Source organism: Pistacia vera, unplaced genomic scaffold, assembly GCF_008641045.1.
Source record: "Pistacia vera cultivar Batoury unplaced genomic scaffold, PisVer_v2 Contig244, whole genome shotgun sequence".
Taxonomy (NCBI): domain Eukaryota; kingdom Viridiplantae; phylum Streptophyta; class Magnoliopsida; order Sapindales; family Anacardiaceae; genus Pistacia; species Pistacia vera.
Genome location: NW_022196051.1, coordinates 578,556 through 605,367, shown reverse-complemented (window position 1 = coordinate 605,367; position 26,812 = coordinate 578,556). Strand labels below are relative to the sequence as shown.

At 28.7% G+C, this 26,812-nt stretch overlaps 1 protein-coding gene across 3 annotated transcripts; it reads right to left on the bottom strand.

Moving 5' to 3' along the window:
* Positions 1 to 5,187: 5,187 nt before the first annotated feature.
* LOC116131841 (receptor-like protein 9a) lies at positions 5,188 to 25,677 on the bottom strand. Of its 3 annotated transcripts, none has more exons than XM_031417507.1 (7): positions 25,168 to 25,677; positions 24,455 to 24,538; positions 24,153 to 24,296; positions 23,549 to 23,623; positions 23,176 to 23,328; positions 21,716 to 21,862; positions 5,188 to 5,910 (listed from the first exon to the last, which is right to left on the bottom strand). In XM_031417507.1, the coding sequence occupies exons 1-7, from the start codon at positions 25,511 to 25,513 to the stop codon at positions 5,756 to 5,758; spliced, it is 1,104 nt and encodes a 367-aa protein (XP_031273367.1). In that variant the 5' UTR covers positions 25,514 to 25,677; the 3' UTR covers positions 5,188 to 5,755. The 3 variants fall into 3 exon arrangements, with proteins under 3 accessions (XP_031273367.1, XP_031273369.1, XP_031273368.1); XM_031417509.1 differs by having other exon boundaries at positions 24,609 to 25,308; XM_031417508.1 differs by lacking the exon at positions 5,188 to 5,910 and adding an exon at positions 20,925 to 21,060 and having other exon boundaries at positions 21,715 to 21,862.
* Positions 25,678 to 26,812: the final 1,135 nt, after the last annotated feature.

The following is a 26,812-nucleotide window of genomic DNA, read 5'->3' as shown; positions in this document are numbered from 1 at the left end:
AGTATGTCAAATTCTTGAAAGTGGGCATTCTAAGTAAAGCAAAAGAATATATAAGTGGAAATATATAAAGATATACCATAAACTAAATTAATGTTTTATTATATTTAACAAAATTAATTTAAAAAAATAAAGCCTGATCAAACAATATTGGACAATAAGATATGAATGATCTATGAGACTAGAGTCAATCCAGCATTTCATATTCTGAATTAGGTTTGGACTATCCCTTCCAAAACCCTTTTGGGACAAGTTATCTCATGGTACTTATAAACTCTTAGTGTAAGATTAATTGAATGTCCCAAACCAATTAACTAATATTTATAAATAGAAATTGTTATCATTATCAATATTATAAATAATAATATAAATTTTATTTTTAAATTATAATCAAATAATTATGAATAATACTAGACGTAAATTAATGTATACTAAAGGTTGTATAAATGATTTGTTATATAAGTAACATTATTCAAAATAATATTAAAAAGCGTTCCATTCTAAATTTAGGCATATGCCATAAATAAGAAATGTCTTAATTTATTAAAAAGCATAATCTTGTGAATATTATAATGTTGCAGTTGATAGAAGCGATTTCATTTATTAATCAAGTTCATGCATGAATAACAAGCAGCTTGGTTGCAAATATGTTTTAATTTAGCTAGTCAAGATAATTATGTTTATAGTCAACCAAAATACATGACATTGTTTAATTTCCAATTACAAATAATTTAAGTTGTAAGGAGAGGGAAAAGTTACTAACCTTGGTCAAATAAAGTGTCGTTGAGGTTACTTTCATAAATTTGAATTGATTGAAGAGAAGTCATGGCTCCAATCATTTGAAGAAAGTTGTTGTGTAAAAATAGTGTCCTCGATGGTTAATTCTATCAATTCTTGAATGAAGGCAATTCTACAAAAGCACAAAAGTAATTTTATTCTCCCCTTGAGATTTATGGAACATCATACATACAAACTCGATCACCTCAAAAGTTATATCAAGTTTTTTCTATTATCGTTGGTTATTGTAATTTAAAATTTTGTATTTAGAGACAAAAAATTTGAAATTTAACAACTTATAGTTAAGTTAGCAGAAAAGTTTTGAACTTTGGCCCTTGTTAATTAATTAGATAGCTACTTTTTATAGGAGGCCTGTTATTTTTCTATTTATACATTTGACACTTTAGTGCCGTAATAATGTTTAATTTCCTGATTAAAAATTAAAATTTTGCTTGTAAGGAGATGAAAAAGTCATTAGGAAGATTATCAATTTAAGACCACTTATTTAAAATACAATAAGGGAAAGACGTAAGTTATAAAACTTGATTAAAAACGTCACTTAACACCTAAATCTTGTTTAAATAATTTTTTTTAATGACATTTACTGGAAAACCTTTATTAAAACTTAGTAACTTATCAAAATATAAAAAACTAATATAACTCTGACAGAAGGATATTTTTATTTTCTATAAATTAATAATAATTGTAAATAATAATTTTCTTTTACTCTAAAAAATTACTTTTTTTTTTTTAATGAAATGGGGGTTAGTTTTATATTTCTGATATTGGCGGTGCTTACATATTTTATGAAAACTATGGGGGTTTAGTAATAAATCCCTAAAGTAGTTATAAAAGTATTGAAAAGAGTCAACTGCTAATTTACAAATTACTATTAATAGGTTATGCTGATTTAATTGGAAACTAAAAATTAATTAAACTTGTAAGAGGAGAGAAGTATTAACCTTGCTAAGTAACGTGTTTTGTTAGATTACAATCGGATAGAGATAGACTCCCGGGAATTGCACGATCCATTGAGTATCGTAGGGAAGTTGTTGAGAGCCATGCTAACAAATCCACATCTTTCAAACTCTTGAAAGCAGGCAAAACTGTGAACAATATTACTCAAAAATGCAGGATGTTAATTGAATGTCTTGTTAGATAATATGGGATATATATGATTAATCTAGAATTCTAATATGCAGACGAATTCATGCTCCTAACAATTTTATACGTAATTTGTGGGATAAGTTATTTTCTAGAGAAAAACTAGTATACAAGTTAAAAACAAGTCAATTGGTAAGGAGAAAGAGAAGTATTAACCTTGCTCAAGTAATGTGCTTGTAAGATCACAATCATAAAGCCGTAGAGTCTCAAGAGAATTCAACGATCCGTTTAACAATGGAATCAAGTTTATTATGAGAGCGTTCTTTTAATTTCCAAAAGTTTCAATTCTTGAAAGTAGGCAAACCTGCAAACATTACTCAAAAAAATATAATGAATTGAAGGAGATACTATATACTGAATAGCTATTACGATTAAAAGTCTAAAAATGGGGCATACTTTTTGATAGACAATACTAATCTATGAGACTACACATATAGAATTTCATTTGGCATTTTCTTATGAGCATTCAAAATCTGAACCAAGTTTTATATACAACTTTTTTTTTTTTTTTTTTTATGTAGAAGTTTTTACGACTATTAAAATATTGAGATAATTATAAAGAGGATATTTCTTACTTGTCCCAAAAAAAAAAAAAAAAAGTTATTAATAGCAAAATGAATTGATAATACTAGCAACAAATACTGTATATATGATAGTTGTATTTTTATTATACTCTATGTATAATAGAAAAAGAAAGAAAAATATTTTTAATTTCTTATCAATAGTATAGATAGAATAACCCTTGGTAAATAAATGTAGTTTACCAATTCAAAGGATATAATTTCATTACAGTAGTTCATAATATTAATTTATCTATAATTAATTAATTAATTAATTAAATTATAAGAGCGATATTAATTAGAAGAGAGGCAAAGTGTAAATTAATAATTTACTAATTTAGATTAAAATCCAATAAAATTTAATTCAACTTGTGAAGAGAGTGGAAGTTACTAACCTGGATAAAGTAGTGTGTCTTTGAGAGTACAATCCCACGTTGTTAAATCCCGAAGAGAAGTCATGGCCCCAATGATTTGATAAAAGTTATTGTTGAACACAGTCTCAGACATCCACAAACTTTCCAAATTCTTGAAAGTCAGCATATCTATTAATCATCATATAAAAAAATGAAGAAGAAGAAGTTAAAAGAAGATAAATGGGATGTACGCCCAATTCAGTGCACCTCATTGTTAATTACTAACATTTAATTTAATTTATTGTCCCAAAATTAATCAGATGGTTGCCCATGAGACACCTTAATTTAAACCAATTGAAATCCTCCAACTAAAGATCTAATATTCTAAATATAATAAATTTATATTATTATGAATATAGGTTAGGCTATATAACAACCTAAAATTCTTGATTTTAATTTTTTATACTAAATAATAGTTACTCTTCCGTTAAGGAGTTACTTTTACCTCCTTCAGTCCATTAGATTACTTTTATTCTATCATAAAAAATTAGTGTTGTTGTGCCTCAGGAAATAAAGGGCTGACGTGGGAAGAGTCACGCGAAGGGTGACCTGCTCCCGTCAGAACGGCACGCACACGTCAGACCTGCCAAGTGATGTGGAGCCCACACGCGTCCATTCTCTTGCCACAAGTCGTGCGATGTCAGCTTGGAAAAGGGGAAATGGGACATAAAGCCGGATTACATACTGACAATCACACCAAACTACGGATTTAGTGGTGATTATACGCTTCGGTTCAGTATAAAAGGGGGAGGACCCCTTCATTATGGGGATTCGGCCATTTTACATACAAAAAGAAAGAGAACAAACGGAAATCTCTTTCTTATAAACTTTGCTTTGACTTTTTCGTCTGATGTAAGTCAGCTCGCGACCGCGACCTGACACCCACTACTATCAATACAAATCAGTGGACGTAGGACTTGCTATCTTAGCGTCCGAACCACTTAAAAAGACTCCCTCTACAGTCATTTTACTTTTCATATATTCCAGTTTTACGTGCATCGAACAGTTAATTGATATTATACACATAAAGATTCGTTGGTGTAAGAATCAGCATCAACAAGTGTCACTATTTAAATCAAGAATTTAAACTACCATAATCTGACATATGACATTAATATTATTATAAATAATAAATGAATGATGTATCAATAAACATTTCAGTTGAACACTACAAAGAAAAATATATTAATAATTAGCCTGAATTAATATTATAAACAAATTCTAGTCTTTTGATTTAGAATTGGTTTTCTTAATATTAACCTTCAAGTTTATAATTGAATAAACAAATATTTAGTTTCACTTTTAAATTTTTTTACATAGAGTGTATACTTTATACTCATAAAGATATATAAGATATATTTATAATTTTTTTAATTTAGCGCATAATGAACATTTATTTGATAAAAAGATTTTAAAATTCTTTTAAAACTGCTTAAAAATACATGAGATTATTAATTTCCAAGTGAAAATCAATTTAACTTGTAAGGAGAGGGAAAAGTTACCAAGTTTGGTCAAATAGAGTGTCGTTGAGGTTACTACTAATAATCTCCATAGATTGAAGAGAAGTCATACTCTTATTAAAAATGCCACTTAACACCTAAATTTTTGTTAAAATGAACTGTTTTAATAACATTTACTCTAGTGCCCTTATTAAAAACATAAAAAGACTAACATAACCTTGACAAGTGACAAGAAAGAATATTTTTATTTTGTCATTAATTTATAAAAACTGTAAAATAATATTTTTCTTTTCCTCGAAAAATATTTTCTTATTATCGTTGGTTATTGTAATTTAAAAATATTTGTATTACAGATAAAAATAAATTTGAAATTTAACAACTTATAGTTAAGTTAACAAGAAAAGTTTTGAACTTTGACCCTCGTTAATTAATTAGATAGCTACTTTTTATAGAAGGCTAGTAATAATGTTTAATTTCTTGATTAAAAGTTATAAATTTTACTTGTAAGGAGATGAAAAAGTTACTAGGAAGATTATCAATCTAGGACCACTTATTTTAAATACAATAAGGGAGAGACGGTAAGTTATAAAACTTGATTAAAAATGTCACTTAGCACCTAAATCTTGTTTAAATTAATTTTTTTAATGACATTTACTGGAAAACCTTTATTAAAACTTAGTAACTTATCAAAAATATAAAAAGACTAACATAACTCTGACAAGAAAGGATATTTTTATTTTCTATAAATTAATAATAATTGTAAATTAATACTTTTCTTTTCCTCTAAAAGAGTTACTTTTTTTTTTTAATGAAATGGGGGTTAGTTTTATATTTCTGATATTGGCGGGAGCTTAGATATTTTATGAAAACTATGGGGGTTTAGTAATAAATCCCTTAAAGTAGTTATAAAAGTTATTGAAAAGAGTCAACTGCTAATTTATAAATTACTTATTAATAGGTTATGCTTGATTTAATTGGAAACTAAAAATTAATTAAACTTGTAAGAGGAGAGAAGTATTAACCTTGCTCAAGTAATGTGTTTGTTAGATTAAAATAGGACAGAGATAGACTCTCAAGGGAATTGCACGATCCATTGAGTATCGCAGGGAAGTTGTTGAGAGCCATGTCGCCCAAACTCACATGTTTCAAACTCTTGAAAGCAGGCAAAACTGTGAACAATATTACTCAAAAAATGCAGGATGTTAATTGAATGTTCTTGTTAGATAATATGTGATATATATGATTAATCTAGAATTCTAATATGCAAATGATTCATGCTCCTAACTAATTTTATGCCTAATTTGTGGGACAAGTTATTTTCTAGAAGAAAACTAGTTATACAAGTTATTAAAAACAAGTCAATTGGTAAGGAGAAAGAGAAGTATTAACCTTGCTCAAGTAATGTGCTTGTAAGATTACAATCATACAGATTTAGAGTCTCAAGAGAATTCAATGATCCGTTTAACAATGGAATCAAGATATTATTGAGAGCAATTCCTTCAATGGCCAAAAGTTTTAAATTCTTGAAAGTAGGCAAACCTGCGAACATTACTCAAAAAAATATAATGAGATTGAAAGAGATACTATATACTAAATAGCATATTACGTTAAAAGTCTAAAAATTGGTGCATATTTATTTTGATAGACAATATCACTAATCTATAAGACTACATATTAGAATTTCAATTTGGCATTTTCTTATGTAGTAGTTTTTACGACTATTAACCTTTTGGTCTGTAATGGTGATTCAATGCATTGCACTTTTGCGCAATGGTTTTGTCCACAAAGAAATGGATTTCCCTCATAGCTACCTTCTTCAAAGGTTGAAAATTGCGCAATCATATCAGGGATTTTTCCCGATAAATTATTGTGTGCCACACTGAAAACAGCCAAATTATTTAACTCTACAAGCTGGGGAGGGATTTTTCCACTCAAATTGTATATGAAAATCCAAACTCTCGACCTGCTTGAGATTTGAAAATGTCGGTGGTGGTCCTGTCATTTGTTGTGAGAGAGATTAAGTGCATGGATTCCACAAGATTTCCAATTTGATAAGGATCACACCAACTAGCTTATTGCAGGAGAGATCAATCCAGACATGTAGGTGAGAATTTTTCCTTGGTAGAGTAAGATATATTTTCGTTGTAAACTCTACAGTTTCTTCCTTTCTTAGAGATTCATATGGGCCCCAGAAAATCACGTAAGGAATCAGAAGCAGCAGTGACAATTGTGATATTTAAACAATGAGGGAAATGTCCTGATAGCTTGTTGTGGAAAGATCTATCAAGCGTATTTGACTTAACTTACACAAATGAATTGGCACTTATCCTTGAAAATTGTTATTACTCAAGATAAGGTAAGTTAAATTAGAAAGCGTACCAATCCAATCGGAATGTTGCCTTCAAAGTGATATATCCGATATCTAGCGTCGTTAGAGAAGACTATTGGAGAATCCATCATTCATCGTCCCTGTAACTTATTTTTTGACAAATGACTTGTTCAATTGATGAAGGGGAAAGCAAAATGGTAAACTCCCAGTAATATTGTTCTCTGAAAGGTTTAATACTTCAAGACTTTCTAGTTGACAAAACTCTGTTGGGATTGGACCTTCAAGATGATTATTTGATATATAATATCTACCAATCGACATATTTCCTAACCACCTTGGTAATGTGCCAACAAGATGGTTTATCACTTATAACAACCCTTCCAAGGAGCAATCAGACAAACTATCTGGGATCTTTCCTGTGATTATTGCATCCAATTGCAACACAACAACTTTTTTAGGTTAAAATTTGCAGGGAAAATTCTCCCTTGGAGGCTATTATTTGACATACAGGAGTTGTAATGAGAAACAACCCATGGCCAATGATGAGGAATTCCTCCATCAGAAATTGTTGGACAGTCCAACTTTCCAATGATTTCATATCACCAAATGAAGAGGGAATGCTACATTTAAAGCATTTCTTGATATGTTTTAAGTTTTAGCATTGGTAGATAAGCTCCAATTTCATTTGGATATGCCCATGGAAGGAATTGACGGATTATCTAATCTTCCAAGACAAGTGAGGATGAATTGGTAATTGCAAAGGCCCTGAAAGAGTTGTTAACTAGATAAGTTTTTCTAGCTTGGTATTGTTGTTTAACAACCAAACTGGAACTTTCCCGTCAAATTAACGTTTGAGAGATCAACTTCTTGTAAGCATGCTGACTGTAAGGAATTTGGGAAATGACCCACTATATCCATAGCGGGTAATACGATGGAATTTATTGAAAATTTGAGTCAGGAAATGTGACTCAAATCCTCCATAGATCTCATTATTCTCACCGTAAAAATCTTGAGTTGTGAATGGTTAAAAAAGGTTCAAGTGAGATCGGGATTTGGAAATGTTGTCCGAAAGCCTTAACTCTTGGATGGATGTTAGCATCTTAAGAGGGGATGAGGAGATGTCTCCTGTAAAATGATTTAAAGAGATGTTAATACTTGAAGGGAAGTCAAGTTTGCAAGACACGAAGGCAAGGTACCCCCTAAATCATTGTCTTCCATAAGTAACTCTCGGAGATTTACCAAGTTGCAGATTCCTGCAATACACATGTTCTTTTACTCACTTTAAAGCATAAGAATTATAATTGTGGAAACCATTACTCGATAAAATATATGCTTAATATTTTTTAACGTGTATATGTGTACTATCTTTCAAAGTCGACCTAAATTTAATCTATTACTATAGATCCTTTGATTAATGAATCCATAAGTGTTATTTTAATGAATCATTGGTTATATTTGTTAAAGGGAGAGCCAATTGGTATAATAATTTAACGTGCGAAAAGGAGAAGCTATTACCTTCCTCAAGTACCGGTTTTGTGACATTACACCTGGATAATGATAAAGACGTGAGAGAAGCCAAGGATCCTGTTTTTGAGTGAATTTGTTGAGAGCAGTGAAATCCATTACAGTTGGCGAATCTACAAACATTACACAAAAATATTGATATAATGAGGTTAAGAAGATATGTCCTATAAAGCAATTGATACTAACCCATGGCATAGTTCCACAATTACGTAATTTATAATATAAATAAAGAAAAATAGATTGATTCAGATGATGCTACGGTTTAATGACAACCAACTTTGTTTTTAAGTTATTATCAATGAAAATATAATGAATGAAGTTGAAGAAGATACACTACCAATACCCAAATAAGTTGATCAACCTCATGTTTGGTTAATGACTAGTGTTTATATCATATTAAGGTACAAAATTTTGCTGAGATTTTATGTAATTTTATTTTACTTTAATCACTAATCAGTTCTTTCGATCATATTTATCTCCTAAAAAAACATTTAGATTTTATAATCTTTCCTAAATATTTTTGGACATTATCATTCCTTAAGAGACTTTCTAGTATAACTAATTGAATGTCCCAAACAAATTAACTATTCTTCTAAATTATAATTTTTTATCATTATTATATTTTATAATAATATAAATGTTAATTTTAATTTTAATTTTAACATTATAATCAAACATTTAATGAAGAATAATAATCATTCGAATATTATTATATTCTAAGAAAACATGTAAACCTAGTTAAAAGCGGGACGCAGCCAGGGGTCACTTGACCTCCCAACTTTGGAAAGTTTCCTATTATTATCATCTTATATCATAATAATAGGCAATTGATTGCATGATTACAAATTTTCAATGAAACAATTAATTAACATAGGGAGGGAAAATTTACTAACCTTGATTAATACGTGTTCTTGAGGTTACAATTGGAATTGATAAAGACTCAAGAGAATCATGCTCCCAAGCATTTGAAGAGATTTTTATGCTGAAAGTACTGTAGCCTACGTCCAAGTATGTCAAATTCTTGAAGTGGGCAATTCTAGTAAAGCAAAAGAAATTATAAGTGGAAATATTAAAGATATACCATACAACAATTAATGTTTATTATATTTAACAAATTATTAAAAAATAAAAGCCTGATCAAACAATATTGGACAATAAGATATGAATGATCTATGAGACTAGAGTCAATCCAGCATTTCATATTCTGAATTAGGTTTGGACTATCCCTTCCAAAACCCTTTTGGGACAAGTTATCTCATGGTACTTATTAAACTCTTTAGTGTAAGATTAATTGAATGTCCCAAACCAATTAACTAATATTTTATAAATTAGAAATTGTTATCATTATCAATATTATAATAATAATATAATTTTATTTTTAAAATTATAATCAATAATTAATGAATAATACTAGACGTTAAATTAATGTATACTAAAGGTGTATAAATGATTGTTTTATAAGTAACATTATTCAAAATTTAATATTAAAAGCGTTCCATTCTAATTTAGGCATATGCCATAATAAGAAGTCTTAATTTATTCAAAAGCATAATCTTGTGAATATTATAATGTTTGCAGTTGATAGAAGCGATTTCATTTATTAATCAAGTTCAGCATGAATAACAAGCAGCTTGGTTGCAAATATGTTTTAATTTAGCTAGTCCAAGATAATTATGTTTATATGTCAACCAAAAATACATGACATTGTTAATTTCCAATTACAAATTAATTTAAGTTGTAAGGAGAGGGAAAAGTTACTACCTTGGTCAAATAAGTGTCGTTGAGGTTACTTTCATAATTTGAATTGATTGAAGAGAAGTCATGGCTCCAATCTTTGAAGAAAGTTTTTGTGAAAAATAGTGTCCTCGATGGTTATTTCTATCAATTCTTGAATGAAGGCAATTCTACAAAAGCACAAAGTAATTTTTATTCTCCCCTTGAGATTTATGGAACATCATACATACAAACTCGATCACCTCAAAAGTTATATCAAGTATTTTTCATATTATCGTTGGTTATTGTAATTTAAAAAATTTGTATATAGACAAAATAAATTTGAAATTTAACAACTTATAGTTAAGTTAGCAGAAAAGTTTTGAACTTTGGCCCTTGTTAATTAATTAGATAGCTACTTTTTATAGGAGGCCTGTTACTTTTTCTATTTATACATTTGACACTTTAGTGCCGTAATAATGTTTATTTTCCTGATTAAAAATTTAAATTTTGCTTGTAAGGAGTGAAAAAGTCATTAGGAAGATTATCAATTTAAGACCACTTATTTAAAATACAATAAGGGAAAGACTGTAAGTTATAAAAACTTGATTAAAAACGTCACTTAACACCTAATCTTGTTTAAAATTTTTTTTAATGACATTTACTGGAAAACCTTTATTAAAACTTATACTTTCACAAAATATAAAAGACTATATAACTCTGACAAGAAGGATATTTTTATTTTCTATAAATTAATAATAATTGTAAATTAATAATTTTCTTTTACTCTAAAAAAATTACTTTTTTTTTTTAATGAAATGGGGGTTAGTTTTATATTTTCTGATATTGGCGGTGCTTACTATTTTATGAAAACTATGGGGTGTTTAGTAATAATCCCTTAAGTAGTTATAAAAGTTATTGAAAAGAGTCAACTGCTAATTTACAATTACTTATTAATAGGTTATGCTTGATTTAATTGGAAACTAAAATTAATTAAACTTGTAGAGGAGAAGTATTAACCTTGCTCAAGTAACGTGTTTTTATGATTACAATCGGTAGAGATAGACTCCCAAGGAATGTGCACGATCCATTGAGTATCGTAGGGAAGTTGTTGAGAGCCATGCAACAAAATCCACATCTTTCAAACTCTTGAAAGCAGGCAAAACTGTGAACAATATTACTCAAAAATGCAGGTTTAATTGAATGTTCTTGTTAGATAATATGGGATATATATGATTAATCTAGAATTCTAATATGCAACGATTCATGCTCCTAACTAATTTTATACGTAATTTGTGGATAATTATTTTCTAGAAGAAAACTAGTTATACAAGTTATTAAAAACAAGTCAATTGGTAAGAGAAAGAGAAGTTTAACCTTGCTCAAGTAATGTGCTTGTAAAATCACAATCATAAGCCGTAGAGTCTCAAGAGAATTCACGATCCGTTTAACAATGGAATCAAGTTATTATTGAGAGCAGTTCTTTTATTTCCAAAAGTTTCAAATTCTTGAAAGTAGGCAAACCTGCAAACATTACTCAAAAATATAAATGAAATTGAAGGAGATACTATATACTGAATAGCATATTACGATTAAAAGTCTAAAATGGTGCATACTTTATTTTGATAGACAATATCACTAATCTATGAGACTACATATTAGAATTTCAATTTGGCTTTTCTTATGAGCATTCAAATCTGAACCAAGTTTTATAATACAACTTTTTTTTTTTTTTTTTTTTTATGTAGAAGTTTTTACGACTATTAAATTATTGAGATAATTTAAGAGGATATTTCTTACTTGTCCAAAAAAAAAAAAAAAAAGTTATTAATAGCAAAATGAATTGATAATACTAGCAACAATACTGTATAATGATAGTTGTATTTTTATTATACTCTATGTATAATGAAAAAGAAAGAAATATTTTTAATTTCTTATCAATAGTATAGATAGATAACCCTTTGTAAATAAGTAGTTTACCAATTCAAAGGATATAATTTCATTACAGTAGTTCTATATTAATTTATCTATAATTAATTATTAATTAATTAAATTAAGAGCTATATTAGAAGAGAGGCAAAGTGTAAATTAATAATTTACTAATTTAGATAAATCCAATAAAATTAATTCAACTTGTGAAGAGAGTGGAAGTTACTAACCTGGATAAAGTGTGTGTCTTTGAGAGTACAATCCCACGTTGTTAAATCCCGAAGAGAAGTCATGGCCCCAATGTTTGATAAAAGTTATGTTGAACACAGTCTCAGACATCCACAAACTTTCCAAATTCTTGAAAGTCACATATCTATATCACTCATATAAAAAAATGAGAAGAAGTTAAAAGAAATAAATGGGATGTACGCCCAATTCATTGCACCTCATTGTTAATTACTAACATTTAATTTAATTTATTGTCCCAAATTAATCAGATGGTTGCCCATGAGACACCTTAATTTAACCAATTGAAATCCTCCAACTAAAGATCTAATATTCTAAATATATAAATTTATATTATTATGAATATAGGTTAGGCTATATACAACCTAAAATTCTTGATTTTAATTTTTTATACTAAATATAGTTACTACTTCTCCGTTAAGGAGTTACTTTTACCTCCTTCAGTCCATTAGATTACTTTTATTCTATCATAAAAAATTAGTGTTGTTGTGCCTCAGGAATAAAGGGCTGACGTGGGAAGAGTCACGCGAAGGGTGACCTGCTCCCGTCAGAACGGCACGCACACTCAGACCTGCAAGTGATGTGGAGCCCACACGCGTCCATTCTCTTGCCACAAGTCGTGCGATGTCAGCTTGGAAAAGGGGAAATGGGACATAAAGCCGGATTACATACTGACAATCACACCAAACTAACAGTCAGAATGTTAGCACTACGCAAATTCGATGAAACATATTGCAATATCAATTTCTTAATCATATTAAGATGGTTCTTCACTAATTTAGATGTTCTTTTGAACTAATTTTCTCCGTTGTTATTTCCTTTGACTGTCATTATATATATTCTTTATTTTAATCAAAAGAAAATAGTATATAATTATTAGCTATTTGATATCAATAAGCTAAAAAACCCTTCAAAAAGGTCGAGAAAAATATCCTCAGTTCTACTTTTACTTTTTATACAAAAATTTTAAATAAATAAATTCTGCAAAAAGATTTAATAGAATGATTCACAAGTTTGATTTTGAGAAAAATCTAAATTTTAGTGAACAAAAGTTTTCGAAATGCTTATACAAGACTATGGTGGTGTTTGTTAACGTATCTAATAACTATATAGTGTTGACAACAAATAAATCTTTAGTCTTGATTTAGAAATCAAAATTTTAAGCTTTTTCCATTTAGAGGAAAATGACTAATTCTCAACCTTAAAGTGGTAAAACCAAACAACCAATAAATATACAATAATACTATGCTTACTTACGAACTTACTAATTATCTTAATAACCTTTGTAAATATAAAGCATAGTACGGGTACCATAAGCATAGTACGGATACCATAAACATAGTACGGATACCATATGTAATTTTAACAAAGGTGAGTAAAGTAGTTACTAAGTTCGTGAGTAAGCATAACATTACTCATAAATATATGATAAAATATTCATTTTTTTCTAAAGTATTTAGAAGTGAAAACAAACAGTGCAAATCATAGTAAAAATGAAGTTTTTAAATGAAAAAAAAAAAAGCTTCAAGTTGACATTGCAAAGGCAAACTTAGTGGGGTTGTTATTCGACCCCTTCAACCCTTTTAGGTTTAATAAATAACAAAACTGTCCCTGCTTTCAAAAATAACACGAATCCCCTTACTGTTGGTGAGCTGTTAGTGTAATGTTAGAATTTACAATATTATGAGTACCTTTTACATTAAAAAATATTGAAAATAGATTAAGGAATTTATTTTTTTAGAATATAAGTATTTAAGTTTCATTAACATTAAATAAAAGTAAAATCTCTAAATTTTGGTGTCATCCTCGATAGGCTTTCTTCAACCACCAATAACATTATTGATTAATAAATGTATTATTTGAAATTACAAAATAGTTGGCACCCTATAATTTTATGGGTCTATTCATGAAATGATAGTAAGATTAATCAAGAATATGTTGGCACTTTTTACATCAACAAAATGATTTCATATTTAAAGAGAACATCAAAACATGCAAGTTTGCAAGATATGTAAATATAATCCAATTAACTATTTCATGATCAAATCACTTAGGGAGATGATCTACAACATAATAGTAGCAGGATGTTATCCACAACTCAATAATATAGAACCATCTACGACGCCAATAAGGGTTTATGAGTAAAACTGCAACAATCCCTAAGAGCACAATTACATAAGACACAACAAAACTAATATAGAAGATATCCATATCAATGAAATCATTGTCTTCTCCACTAATACTTGAATCTTGGCCTGTGTAACGGTGATTCAATTGCATTGCAACTTGCGCAATGGTTTTCCACAAAGAATGGATTTCCCTCATAGCTACCTTCTTCAAAGTTGCAATGGCAATCATATCAGGGATTTTTCCGATAAATATTGTGTGCCACACTGAAAACAGCCAAACTATTTAACTCTACAAGCGGGGAGGGATTTTCCAATCAAATTGTTATATGAAAGATCAAACTCTCGACCTGGTAGATTTGAAAATGTCGGTGGGATTGGTCCTGTCAAGTTGTTGTGAGAGAGATTAAGTGCATGGATTCCAACAAGATTTCAATTTGATAAGGAATCACACCAACTAGCTTATGCAGGAGAGATCAATCCAGACATGTAGGTGAGAATTTTTCCTTGGTAAGAGTGAAGATATATTCTGTTGTAAACTCTATAGTTTCTTCCTTCCTCATTGGAGATCTTTTGGAGCCCCAGAAATCAGTAAGGAATCAGAAAGCAGATGACAATTGTGATATTAAACAAGGAGGGATATGTCCAGATAGTGTTGTGAGAAAGATCTATCAAGCGGTAATTGACTTAACTTACACAAACGAATTGGCACTTCACCTTGAAAATTGTTATTACTCAAGATAAGGTAAGTTAAATTAGAAAGCGTACCAATCCAATCGGGAATGTTGCTTTCAAATGATTATATCCGATATCTAGCGTCGTCAGAGAAGAACTATTGGAGAATCCATCATTCAATCGTCCCTGTAACTTATTTTTTGACAAATGAACTTGTTTAAGATGAAGGGGGAAAGCAAAATGGTAAACTCCACTAATATTGTTCTCTGAAAGGTCAATACTTCAAGACTTTCTAGTTGACAAAACTCTGTTGGGATTGAACCTCAAGATGATTATTTGACATTATAATATCTTCAACAATGGCATATTCCTAACCACCTGGTAATGTGCCAACAGATGGTTATCACTATATACAACCTTCCAAAGAGCAATCAGACAAACTATCTGGGATCTTTCCTGTGAAATTATTGCCATCCAATTGCAACTTAACAAGCTTTAGGTTAAAATTTGCAGGGAATATTTCACCTTGGAGGCTATATTGACAATACAAGGATTGTAGTGAGAAACAACCCATGGCCAAATGATGAGGAATTCCTCCAATCAAGAAATGTGGACATATCCAAACTTTCCAATGAGTTCATATCACCAAATGAAGAGGAATGCTAACATTTAAAGCATTTCTAGACATGTTTAAAGTTTTTAGCACTGGTAGATAATCTCCAATTTCGTTGGATATGCCCCTGGAGAAATTGATGGATATATCTAATTCTTCCAAAGACAAGTGAGGATGAATTGGTAATTGCAAAGGCCCTGAAAGAGAATTGTTAACTAGATGAAGTTTTTCTAGGTTGGTATGTTGTTTAACAACCAAAATGGAAACTTTCCCGTCAAATTAACGTTTGAGAGATCAACTTCTTGTAAGGCATGCTGACTGTAGAGGAATTTGGGAAATGAACCACTATATCCATAAGCGGGTAATACGATGGAATTTAATTGAAAATTTGGAGTCAGGAAATGTGACTCAAATCCTCCAAGATCTCATTATCTCACCATAAAAGATCTTGAGTGTGAATGGTTAAAAAAGGTTCAAGGAGATCGGGATTTGGAAATGATTGTCCGAAAGCCTTAACTCGTGATGGATGTTAGCATCTTAAGAGGGGATGAGGAGATGTCTCCTGTAAAATGATTTAAAGAGTGTCTAATACTGAAGGGAAGTCAAGTTTGCAAGACACGAAGGCAAGGTACCCCCTAAATCATTGTCTTCCATAAGTAACTCTCGGAGATTTACCAAGTTGCAGATTCCTGCAATACAACATGTTCTTTTACAGTCACTTTAAAGCATAGAAGATTATAATGTGGAAACCATTACTCCTAAAAATATTGTAATATTTTTAACGTGTATAAGTGTACTATCTTTCAAAGTCGACCTAAATTTAATCTATTAACTATAGATCCTTTGATTAATGAATCATAAGTGTTATTTTTAAGGGTTGATTAGATATATTGTTCTTTTAAATCTAAGATAAAATAACATCTGCAAGTAATTTAATCTTTTTCATACAATTTATAAGTTCATGACTTCATCATAGTAGTTCGCAATTCTATTTATTTATTTTAAAAAAGTTGTTAAAGAGAGGGGCAATGGTTAATAAAATTAACGTGCAAGGAAAAGGAGAAGCTGTATACCTTCCTCAAGTACGAGTCTGTGAAATTACAACCGGATAATATAAATGCGTGAGAGAAGTCAAATCCAATGTTTTGAGTAAAGTTGAGAGCAGTGAAATCCGTTACAGTTGGCAACAAATCTAAACATTACACAAAAATATTGATATAATGAGGTTAAAGAAGAGATATCCTATAAGGTAAATTGGATACTAAATCCAATGGCATAGTTCAAATCAATTACTGGTATTTATATAATGTTTTGAGTAAAGTTGAGAGCGAGTGAAATCCATTACAGTTGGCAAATCTACAAACATTACACAAAATATTGATATAATGAGGTTAAAGAAGATATATCCTATAAAGTAAATTGGATACTAAATCCAATGGCATAGTGCAATCAATTACTAGTATTATAATCTAAAAATAGTAAAAATAGGTTGATTCAGATGATGCTACGGTTTAATGACAACCAACTTTGTTTTTAAGTTATTAAGATCATACGAAAATATAATGAATGAAGTTGAAGAAGATACATAACAATAACCCAATAAGTTGATCAACTCAATGTTTGGTTAATGACTAGTATTATATCATATTTAAGGTACAAAATTTTGCTGAGATTTATGTAATTTTATTTACTCTAATCACTAATCAGTTCATTCGACATTATTATCTCCTAAGAAAACATTTAGATGTTATCTTTTCCTAAATATTTTTGGACAATTATCTCATTCCTTAAGAGACTTCTAGTATAAAACTAATTGAATGTCCCAAACAAATTAACTAATTTCTAAATTATAAATTTTTATCATTATTAATATTTTAGATAATAATATAAATGTTAATTTAATTTTAACATTATAATCAAACATTTAATGAAGAATAATAATCAATTCGAATATATTATATTCTAAGAAAACATGTAAACCTAGTTAAAAGCAGGGACGAAGCCAGAGGGTCACTGACCTCCTCAACTTTGGAAAGTTTCCTATTATTATCATCTTATATCATAATAATAGGCCATTGATTGCAGATATGATAAAAATTTCAATGAAACAATTAAATTAACATAGGAAGGGAAAAAGTTACTAACCTTTATAAATAACGTGTTCTTGAGGTTACAATTGTAAATTAATAAAGACTCAAGAGAAGTCATGCCAAGCATTTGAAGAGATTTATTGCTGAAAGTACTGTACCTACGTCCAACTCTGTCAAATTCTTGAAAGTGGGCAATTCTAATAAAGCAAAAGAAATATATAGTGGAAATAGAAAAGATATACCATAAACTATTAATGTTATTATATTTAACAAAATAAATTTAAAACAAAAAAAGCCTAAATAACAAAATAATGGACAATAAGATATGAATGATCTATGAGACTAGAGTCAATCCAGCATTTCATATTCTGAATTAGGTTTTGACTATCTTCCAAACCCTTTGGGACAAGTTATCTCATGGTACTATTAACCTCTTTAGTGTAAGATTAATTGAATGTCCCAAACCAATTAACTTATTCTAAATTAGAAATTGTTATCATTATCAATATTATAAATAATAATATAAATTTTATTTTTAAAATTATAATCAAATAGTAATGAAAATACTAGAGTGAAATTAATGTATACTGAAGTTTGTATAAATAATTGTTTATAAAGAACATTATCAAAATTTATATTAAAAAGCGTTCCATTTTAAATTTAGGCATAGGCCATAAATAAGAAAGTTCTTAATTTATTCAAAAAGCATAATCTTGTGAAGATTATAATTGTTGCAGTTGAAAGAAGCGATTTCATTTTTAATCAAGTTCATGCATGAATAACAAGAGCTTGGTTGCAAATATGTTTTAATTTAGCTTATATGTCAACCAAAATACATGACATTGTAATTTCCAATTACAAATTAATTTAGTGTAAGGAGGGGAAAAAGTTACTAACCTTGGTCAAATAAAGTGTCGTTGAGGTTACTCCATAAATACCAATGACTGAGAGAAGTCATAGCTCCAATCATTTGAAGAAAGTTGTTGTGAAAAACAGTGTTCGATAGGTAATTCTATCAAATTCTTGAATGAAGGCAACTTTACAAAAGCACAAAAGTAATATTATCTCCCTTGAGATTTATGGAACATCATACATACAACTTGATCACCTCAAAAGTTATATCAAGTATTTTTCATATTATCGTTGGTTATTGTAATTTAAAAATATTTGATATAGAAAAATAAATTGAAATTTAACAACTTATAGTTAGTTAGCAAGAAAAGTTTTGAACTTTGGCCCTTGTTAATTAATAGATAGCACTTTTTATAGGAGGCTGTTACTTTTTCTATTTATACATTTGACACTTTAGTGCCTAATAATGTTTAATTTCCTGATTAAAAATTATAAATTTTACTTGTAAGGAGATGAAAAAGTTATAGGAAGATTATCAATTTAGGAACACTATTTAAATACAATAAGGGAAAGACTGTAAGTTATAAAACTTGATTAAAAAAGGTCACTTAGCACTAAATCTTGTTTAAATTAATTTTTTTAATGACATTTACTGGAAAACCTTTATTAAAATTTAGTAACTTATCAAAATAAAAAAAGACTAACATAACTCTGACAAGAAAGGATATTTTTTTTCTGTAAATTAATAATAATTGTAAATTAATAATTTTCTTTCCTCTAAAAAATACTTTTTTTTTTTTAAGAATGGGGGTTAGTTTATATTTCTGATATTGGCGGGTGTTACATGTTTATGAACTATGGGGGTTTAGTAATAAATCCCTTAAAGTAGTTATAAAAGTTATTGAAAAAGAGTCAACTGCTAATTTATAAATTACTTATTAATAGGTTATGCTTGATTGAATTGGAAACTAAAAATTAATTAAACTTGTAAGAGGAGAGAAAGTATTAACCTTGCTCAAGTAATGTGTTTGTTGAGATTACAACTGGTAAGCATAGACTCAAGGGAATTGCACGATCCATTGAGTATGGCAGGGAAGTTGTTGAGAGCCATGTTACCAAACGCACCATCTTTCAAACTCTTGAAAGCAGGCAAAACTGTGAACAATATTACTAAAAAATGCAAGATGTTAATTGAATGTCTGTTAGATAATATGTGATATATATGATTAATCTAGAATTCTAATATGCAGACGATTCATGCCTAATTTGTGGGACAAGTTATTTTAGAAGAAACTGTTATACAAGTTATTAAAAAAAAGTCAATTGGTAAGGAGAAAGAGAAGTATTAACCTTGCTCAAGTAATGTGCTTGTAAGATTACAATCACCAGGTATAGAGTCTCAGAGAATTCAACGATCGTTTAACAATGGAATCAAGTTATTATTGAGAGCAGTTCCGAATGTCCACAAGTTTCAAATTCTTGAAAGTAGGCAAACCTGCAAACATTACTCAAAAAAATATAATGAGATTGAAGGAGATACTATATACTAAATAGCTATTAGATTATAAAAGTATAAAAATTGGTGCATATTTATTTTGATAGACAATATCACAATCTATAAGACTACATATTAGAATTTCAATTTGACATTTTCTTAGAGCATTTAAAATTGAACCAAGTTTTATAATACGTTTTTTTATTTTTTTTAATTTTTAGTAGTAGTTTTTTGACTATTAAAATTATTGAGATAATTATAAAGGGATATTCTTACCTTGTCAAAAAAAAAAAAAAAAAAAAAAAAAAAGGTTATTAATAGCAAAATCAATTGATAATACTAGCAACAAATGCTGTATATGATAGTTGTATTTTTATTCTACTCTAGTATAATAGAAAAAGAAAGAAAAATATTTAATTTTTATCAATGTATAGATAGAATAACCCTTGGTAATAAATGTAGTTACCAATTCAAGGATATAATTTCATACAGTAGTTCAGAATATTAAAGTTATTGAAAAGAGTCAACTGCTAATATAAATACTTATTAATAGGTTAGCTGATTGAATTGGAAACTAAAAATTAATTAAACTTGTAAGAGGAGAGAAGTATTAACTTGCTCAAGTAATGTGTTTGTTAGATTACAATCGGACAGAGATAGTCTTCAAGGGAATTGCATGATCCATTGAGTATCGTAGGAAAGGGTTGAGAGCCATGACCAAAACCCACATCTTTCAAGCTCTTGAAAGCAGGCAAAACTGTGAACAATATTACTCAAAAAATGCAAGATGTTAATTGAAGTTCTTGTTAGATAATGTGATATATATGATTAATCTAAAATTCTAATATGCAGACGATTCATGCCTAATTTGTGGGACAGTTATTTTCTAGAAGAAACTAGTTACAAGTTATTAAAAACAAGTCAATTGGTAAGGAGAAAGAGAAGTATTAACCTTGCTCAGTAATGTGCTTGTAAGATTACAATCACCCAGTTAGAGTTTCAAGAGAATTCAACGATCCGTTTAACAATGGAATCAAGTTATTATTGAGAGCAGTTCCTTGAATGTCCAAAAGTTTCAAATTCTTGAAGTAGGCAAACTGCGACACTTACTCAAAAAATATAATGAGATTGAAGGAGATACATATACTGATAGCATATTACGTTAAAAGTATAAAAAATTGGTGCATATTTATTTTGATAGACAATATCACTATCTATAAGACTACAATTAGAATTTCAATTTGCATTTTCTTATGAGCATTTAAAATCTGAACCAAGTTTTATAATACAGTTTTTTTTTTCTTTTTTTTTTTAATGTAGTAGTTTTTACAACTATTAAAATTATTGAGATTAATTAAAGAGGTATTTCTTACCTTGTCAAAAAAAAAAAAAAAAAAAAGGTTATTAATAGCAAAATCAATTGATAATACTAGCAACAAATACTGTATATATGATAGTTGTATTTTTATTCTACTCTATGTATAATAGAAAAAGAAAGAAAAATATTTTTAATTTCTTATCAATAGTATAGATAGAATAACCCTTGGTAAATAAATGTAGTTTACCAATTCAAAGGATATAATTTCATTACAGTAGTTCAGAATATTAATTTATCTAAAATTAATTAATTAATTAAATTATAAGAGCGTTATCAATTAGAACAGAGGTAAAGTGTAAATTAATAATTTACTAATTTAGATTAAAATCCAATAAAATTTAATTCAACTTGTGAAGAGAGTGGAAGTTACTAACCTGGATAAAGTAGTGTGTCTTTGAAAGTACAATCCCACATTGTTAAATTCTGAAGAGAAGTCATGGCCCCAATGATTTGATAAAAGCTATTGTTGAACAGAGTCTCATACATCGACAAACTTTCCAAATTCTTGAAACTCCGCATATCTATTAATCATCATATAAAAAATGAAGAAGAAGAAGTTAAAAGAAGATAAGTGGGATGTACACCCAACTCGGTGCACCTCATTGTTAATTACCAATATTTAATTTAATTTATTGTCCCAAAATTAATCAGATGGTTGCCCATGAGACACCTTAATTTAAACCAATTGAAATCCTCCAACTAAAGATCTAATATTCTAAATATAATAAATTTATATTATTATGAATATAGGTTAGGCTATATAATAACCTAAAATTCTTGATTTTAAATTTTTATACTAAATAATTGTTACTCTTCCCTTAAGGAGTTACTTTTACCTCCTTCTGTCCATTAGATTACTTTAATTCTATCATAAAAAATTAGTGTCATTATTTAAATCAAGAATTTAAACTACCATAATCTGATATATGACATTAATATTCTTATAAATAACAAATGAATGCTGTATCAATAAACATTTCAGTTCAACATTGCAAAGAAAAAAATATTAATAATTAGCCTGAATTAATATTATAAACAAATTCTAGTCTTTTGATTTAGAATTGGTTTTCTTAATATTAACCTTCAAGTTTATAATTGAATAAACAAATATCTAGTTTCACTTTTAAAATTTCTTACATAGAGTGTATACTTTATACTCATAAAGATATATAAGATATATTTATAATTTTTTTAATTTAGCGCGTAATGAACATTTATTTGATAAAAAAAGTTTAAAATTCTTTTAAAATTGCTTAAAAATACATGAGATTATTAATTTCCAAGTAAAAAATTAATTGAACTTGTAAGGAGAGGGAAAAGTTACCAAGTTTGGTCAAATAGAGTGTTCGTTGAGGTTACTACTAATAATCTCCATAGATTAAAGAGAAGTCATACTCTTATTAAAAACTTGATTAAAAAGGCCACTTAACACCTAAATTTTGTTAAAATTAACTGTTTTAATGACATTTACTCTAATACCCTTATTAAAAACATAAAAACGACTAACGTAACCCTGACAAGTGACAAGAAAGGATATTCTTATTTTGCCATAAATTAATAATAACTGCAAAATAATATTTTTCTTTTCCTCGAAAAAAATTGTAACAATTTTTATAGGAAAACAAACTAAAATATTTTTAAAAGAGCTAGAAAATACAAAAAAGAAAAGATATTCAAAAAAGAAAAAAAGAAAAGAATTAATTTCTTATAGTCTTTTGCATGGAGCCGCTATTATTGTAACTTAAATTTTTATGACAATAATTTAAAGGAATGTTTTTTCTTTTCTTTTTTGTTGAGCAATATTAATGTTACTTTCAATATTATTGTAACTTACCATAAGTAGTAACTGCTCCAGTAAAGTTGATAAACCATAATTCAATAGACTTTAGGGATGGGAATAAGCCCAATGTCCGAAAGAGACGGTTTCCATCACTAATAATCAAATCCGATAGATAAACTGCATTCAACTTCCTCAAACTTGTTTCACCTGTGTGTTTGTGAAAATATTCAAACACAAATGTTTTCAATGCTTTCTCAAATTGAAAAATAAAGTTCCTTCAATTTATCTGATTTAATAATTAGAATAAAAATATAATACATTCTATTATTGTGCATCTCATAAAGCAAAGGAATGTTGGTAATCGATTAGAAATGTAAGTTTACCATATTATTTTTTTAGTTAAATATTATTAATCACCAATACATACCTTTGGAGAATACAATTTTTTTAATCCCATTTTCTCCCATGGACAGCTCCTCTAAGTTGCTCAAAGAGTCCAATTCTGACAAGGGTTAAAACATAGTGAGTTAAAAGTAATAAAAAAAGTATTTAAGAAGACTTTAATTCAATGCACTTAATTTTGTTGAAACCAATGTGAAAGTCCTTCAATGATGAAAGACCAACTAGAGATATGATAAGATGCTATTAAAATATTTTTATCATCAAAACTTAATTAACAACTTTCCTAAAGCCAATATTAATTACTTCTACATATTCTCTCTAGGCTTCAATATTGTCTTTCTAAATGAATATAAGTTTAATCCCTATTGGCAAATCTTATTTCTGCTCAATTACTTTACCTTCTTCGTGTTCGTCAAAAAGTTTAAGTACAAAGTTAGCTAAAACCATGAGAAAATGAAGATGTTTGGATAGAGTAAACTGAAGTTTCCAAAAGAATCTTAATCAAGGCTTTTAATTTACTTTAATGCAATATCTCTAACTCTAGTTTGTCAAAGCAAAGAGCGAGAGAGCCTTCAGTACAAAATAAATTGTTATACATAAGAGAAATTATAGATGAGAAGCAAGCTTACCTTGAAGATCAATGATGCCTTTCAATCCAATGTCATACAGATGTAGTTGTTTTAACGATGACAGAGTAGACACATATGATAATATGCTATTGTTGAATATGTTACCGCTTAAGCGTAGATACTCCAAGTTACTCAACCTTGAAACTGAAATCGGTCCAATAATAATAATGATAATAACCATACTTAGTTTTGTGTATCAATCTAAATATAAAAGTTATGCCATTTAAAAGAACATTACGATTAAAATGGTTTAGTTCTTTTAATCTAGATTAAATTTTCAAGAGTTGAATGTTCACTCAAACCTGATAAAACGTGGATGTCATTGAACATATTGTATGCAAGGTTGAGATGCACGAGATTAGACAAGTGTGATAATCTTTCAAAACCTACAAAGCAATTCTTGTTAATAAAGACACGGAAGTAAAATTTCGTTATTTAAAGTGAGGATGGAAAAACCTTCGTTCTCGATGCAACCAGCTATAAGATTGTGACTTAAATCAAGTTCCTCCAGTTCTTGGAATGGAGAAAGCAAAGAAACATTTAGATACCACTCTCCTAAATCATGATTTTTTGTATAGGAGATTATTAATTTCCAAGTAAAAATTAATTTAACTTGTATCATCAAAACTTAATTAACAACTTTATTAAGTTTAAGCGTAGATACTCCAAGTTACTCAACCTTGAAACTGAAATAAGTCGAATAATAATAGTAATAATACTAATAAACGTACATAGTTTTGTTTATCAATCTAAATATAAAAGTGAAAATAAAAGTTATGTCACTTAAAAGAACGTTATGATTAAAGTGGTTTAGTTCTTTTAATCTAGATTAAATTCTCGAAAGTTGAATGTTCACTCAAACATGATAAAACGTGGATGTCATTGAGCATATTGTAGCTAAGGTCAAGATGCACGAGATTAGACAAGTGTGATAATCTTTGAAAACCTACAAAACAATTCTTGTTAATAAAGACATAGAAGTAAATTTCATTATTTAAAGTAAGGATGGAAAAACCTTCGTTCTCGATGCAACCGGCTATAAGATTTCCACTTAAATCAAGTCTCTCCAGTTCATGGAAGGGAGAAAACAAAGAAACATTTAGATACCACTCTCCCATTTCCTGATTTCTTGTATAGGAGAGATCAAGAGAGATCACTTTGCCAGTTGTGTTGTTGCATTCAACCCTTCTCCAATCACAACAGTTTGAATTCCCATCTCCCTCAACCCAATTATTGAAGAAACGTTTAAGTTGCAAGAGAGCAAATCTCTCTTGCTTCAAACACCCCTCAATCTTCCATCCTTGTAAAGAAATAAACGTGAAAATCAACATCAACCACAATCTCACACATTTTAACCCCATCTCTTAATAACACACTAATCGCACTGCTTTTGTGACTGCCAAGAGATTAGCTTTGTGCTATTTATAATATTATTAGATATCACTATTGTATTGACTAGAAAATAAAAGTATTGCCTTTTCACAATAAATAATTCTCAACTAACAACTTCATTTGTTGTAGAGCATAGAAGTGGTCAAGAAGGCAAAATCAATGTTGGCCCCCACTGTTGTGGAAGGAAAATTCCCAGTGTTGCAACTAGCTTGAAAAAATCAAATTACGTGGTTTGAGACTTCTCTACCATAACTAATTTTATTAAGTAACATTAGATTGTTAACAACATTTTATTTTTTGTAAAAAGATATATTGTCATATAATATGTTGTTTGAGTGTGTCTGACAATTTCAATAAACAAAATCAATTTCTATATATTTAACAATTTTTAATTTATATACATCCATATGGTATACATGAAAAGGTTTAATTAGTAGCACATTTTGATATTTAATCTTTAAAACCTTTTACAAAATGGATTATTTCATAATAACGCATAGGCGCATAACCACTTTTGAAATGAAGTTAATTATTAATCACTTCTTGGTTGGTAGTGTAAACAAATAAATCAGTATTTTATTAAACGGTAGCAACCTTAAAAATGAACCAATTAAAGACCTGCAATGACTTGGTTGTTAGATATAGAAGCAAGACTTGTAAGTGTTTGATTTTAATAAAGGAAAAAAAAACCCCAGTGCTTTTGAGAAAATTACAGAAACAATACTTTGTAATATTTTTATGAGTCAAGGTCAACAAAGTAATAAGCTTCTTGGAATCTCTCTATACATTATTGCAGAAGTCTTTTCCACACAATTGAATGGAAATTCATAGACTATAATTTTCCAATAAGTAAAAGAGGACAATATTGTTTTCTCAATAATTATAATTGATGAACAATTCAATTGGGGACCTAAGTTATGGAAAAAAGGTTATGCTGATATATTGTTGTATTGGAAAATCAATTATCACATCTCAAAAAATCTATTCAGAAGACTGACTCAAACATCATAACTTTGAGACTTATACAATTTCCATACTGATTTCAATGGGGGCAAGAAGTTACACAAAAATTAATAATGTAGAGTCAAGTCCTGGAAGAAAGATCGGAAAACCAATTACCACGGCTCAAAACATCAATTTCGTGAAACACATCCAGCTCAAGAATAGACTGGCATTATCTTATCTTATTTTAATGATTAAAACCATGTAACAAAGTACATATTACTCTAATAATATATATATGATGAATAATATGGTTTTATATTGTT

Bases quoted from the DNA above. Each gene is read 5' to 3' on its own strand.
- LOC116131841 (XM_031417507.1), bottom strand. From the start codon at position 25,513: ATGGGGTTAAAATGTGTGAGATTGTGGTTGATGTTGATTTTCACGTTT. The intron at 24,539-25,167 runs GTTTTTCCATCC...ATTGCTTTGTAG, and splicing joins CGGTTGCATCGAGAACGAAG to GTTTTGAAAGATTATCACAC. The intron at 21,863-23,175 runs GTAAGTTACAAT...GATGATTAATAG, and splicing joins TGGAGCAGTTACTACTTATG to ATATGCGGAGTTTCAAGAAT.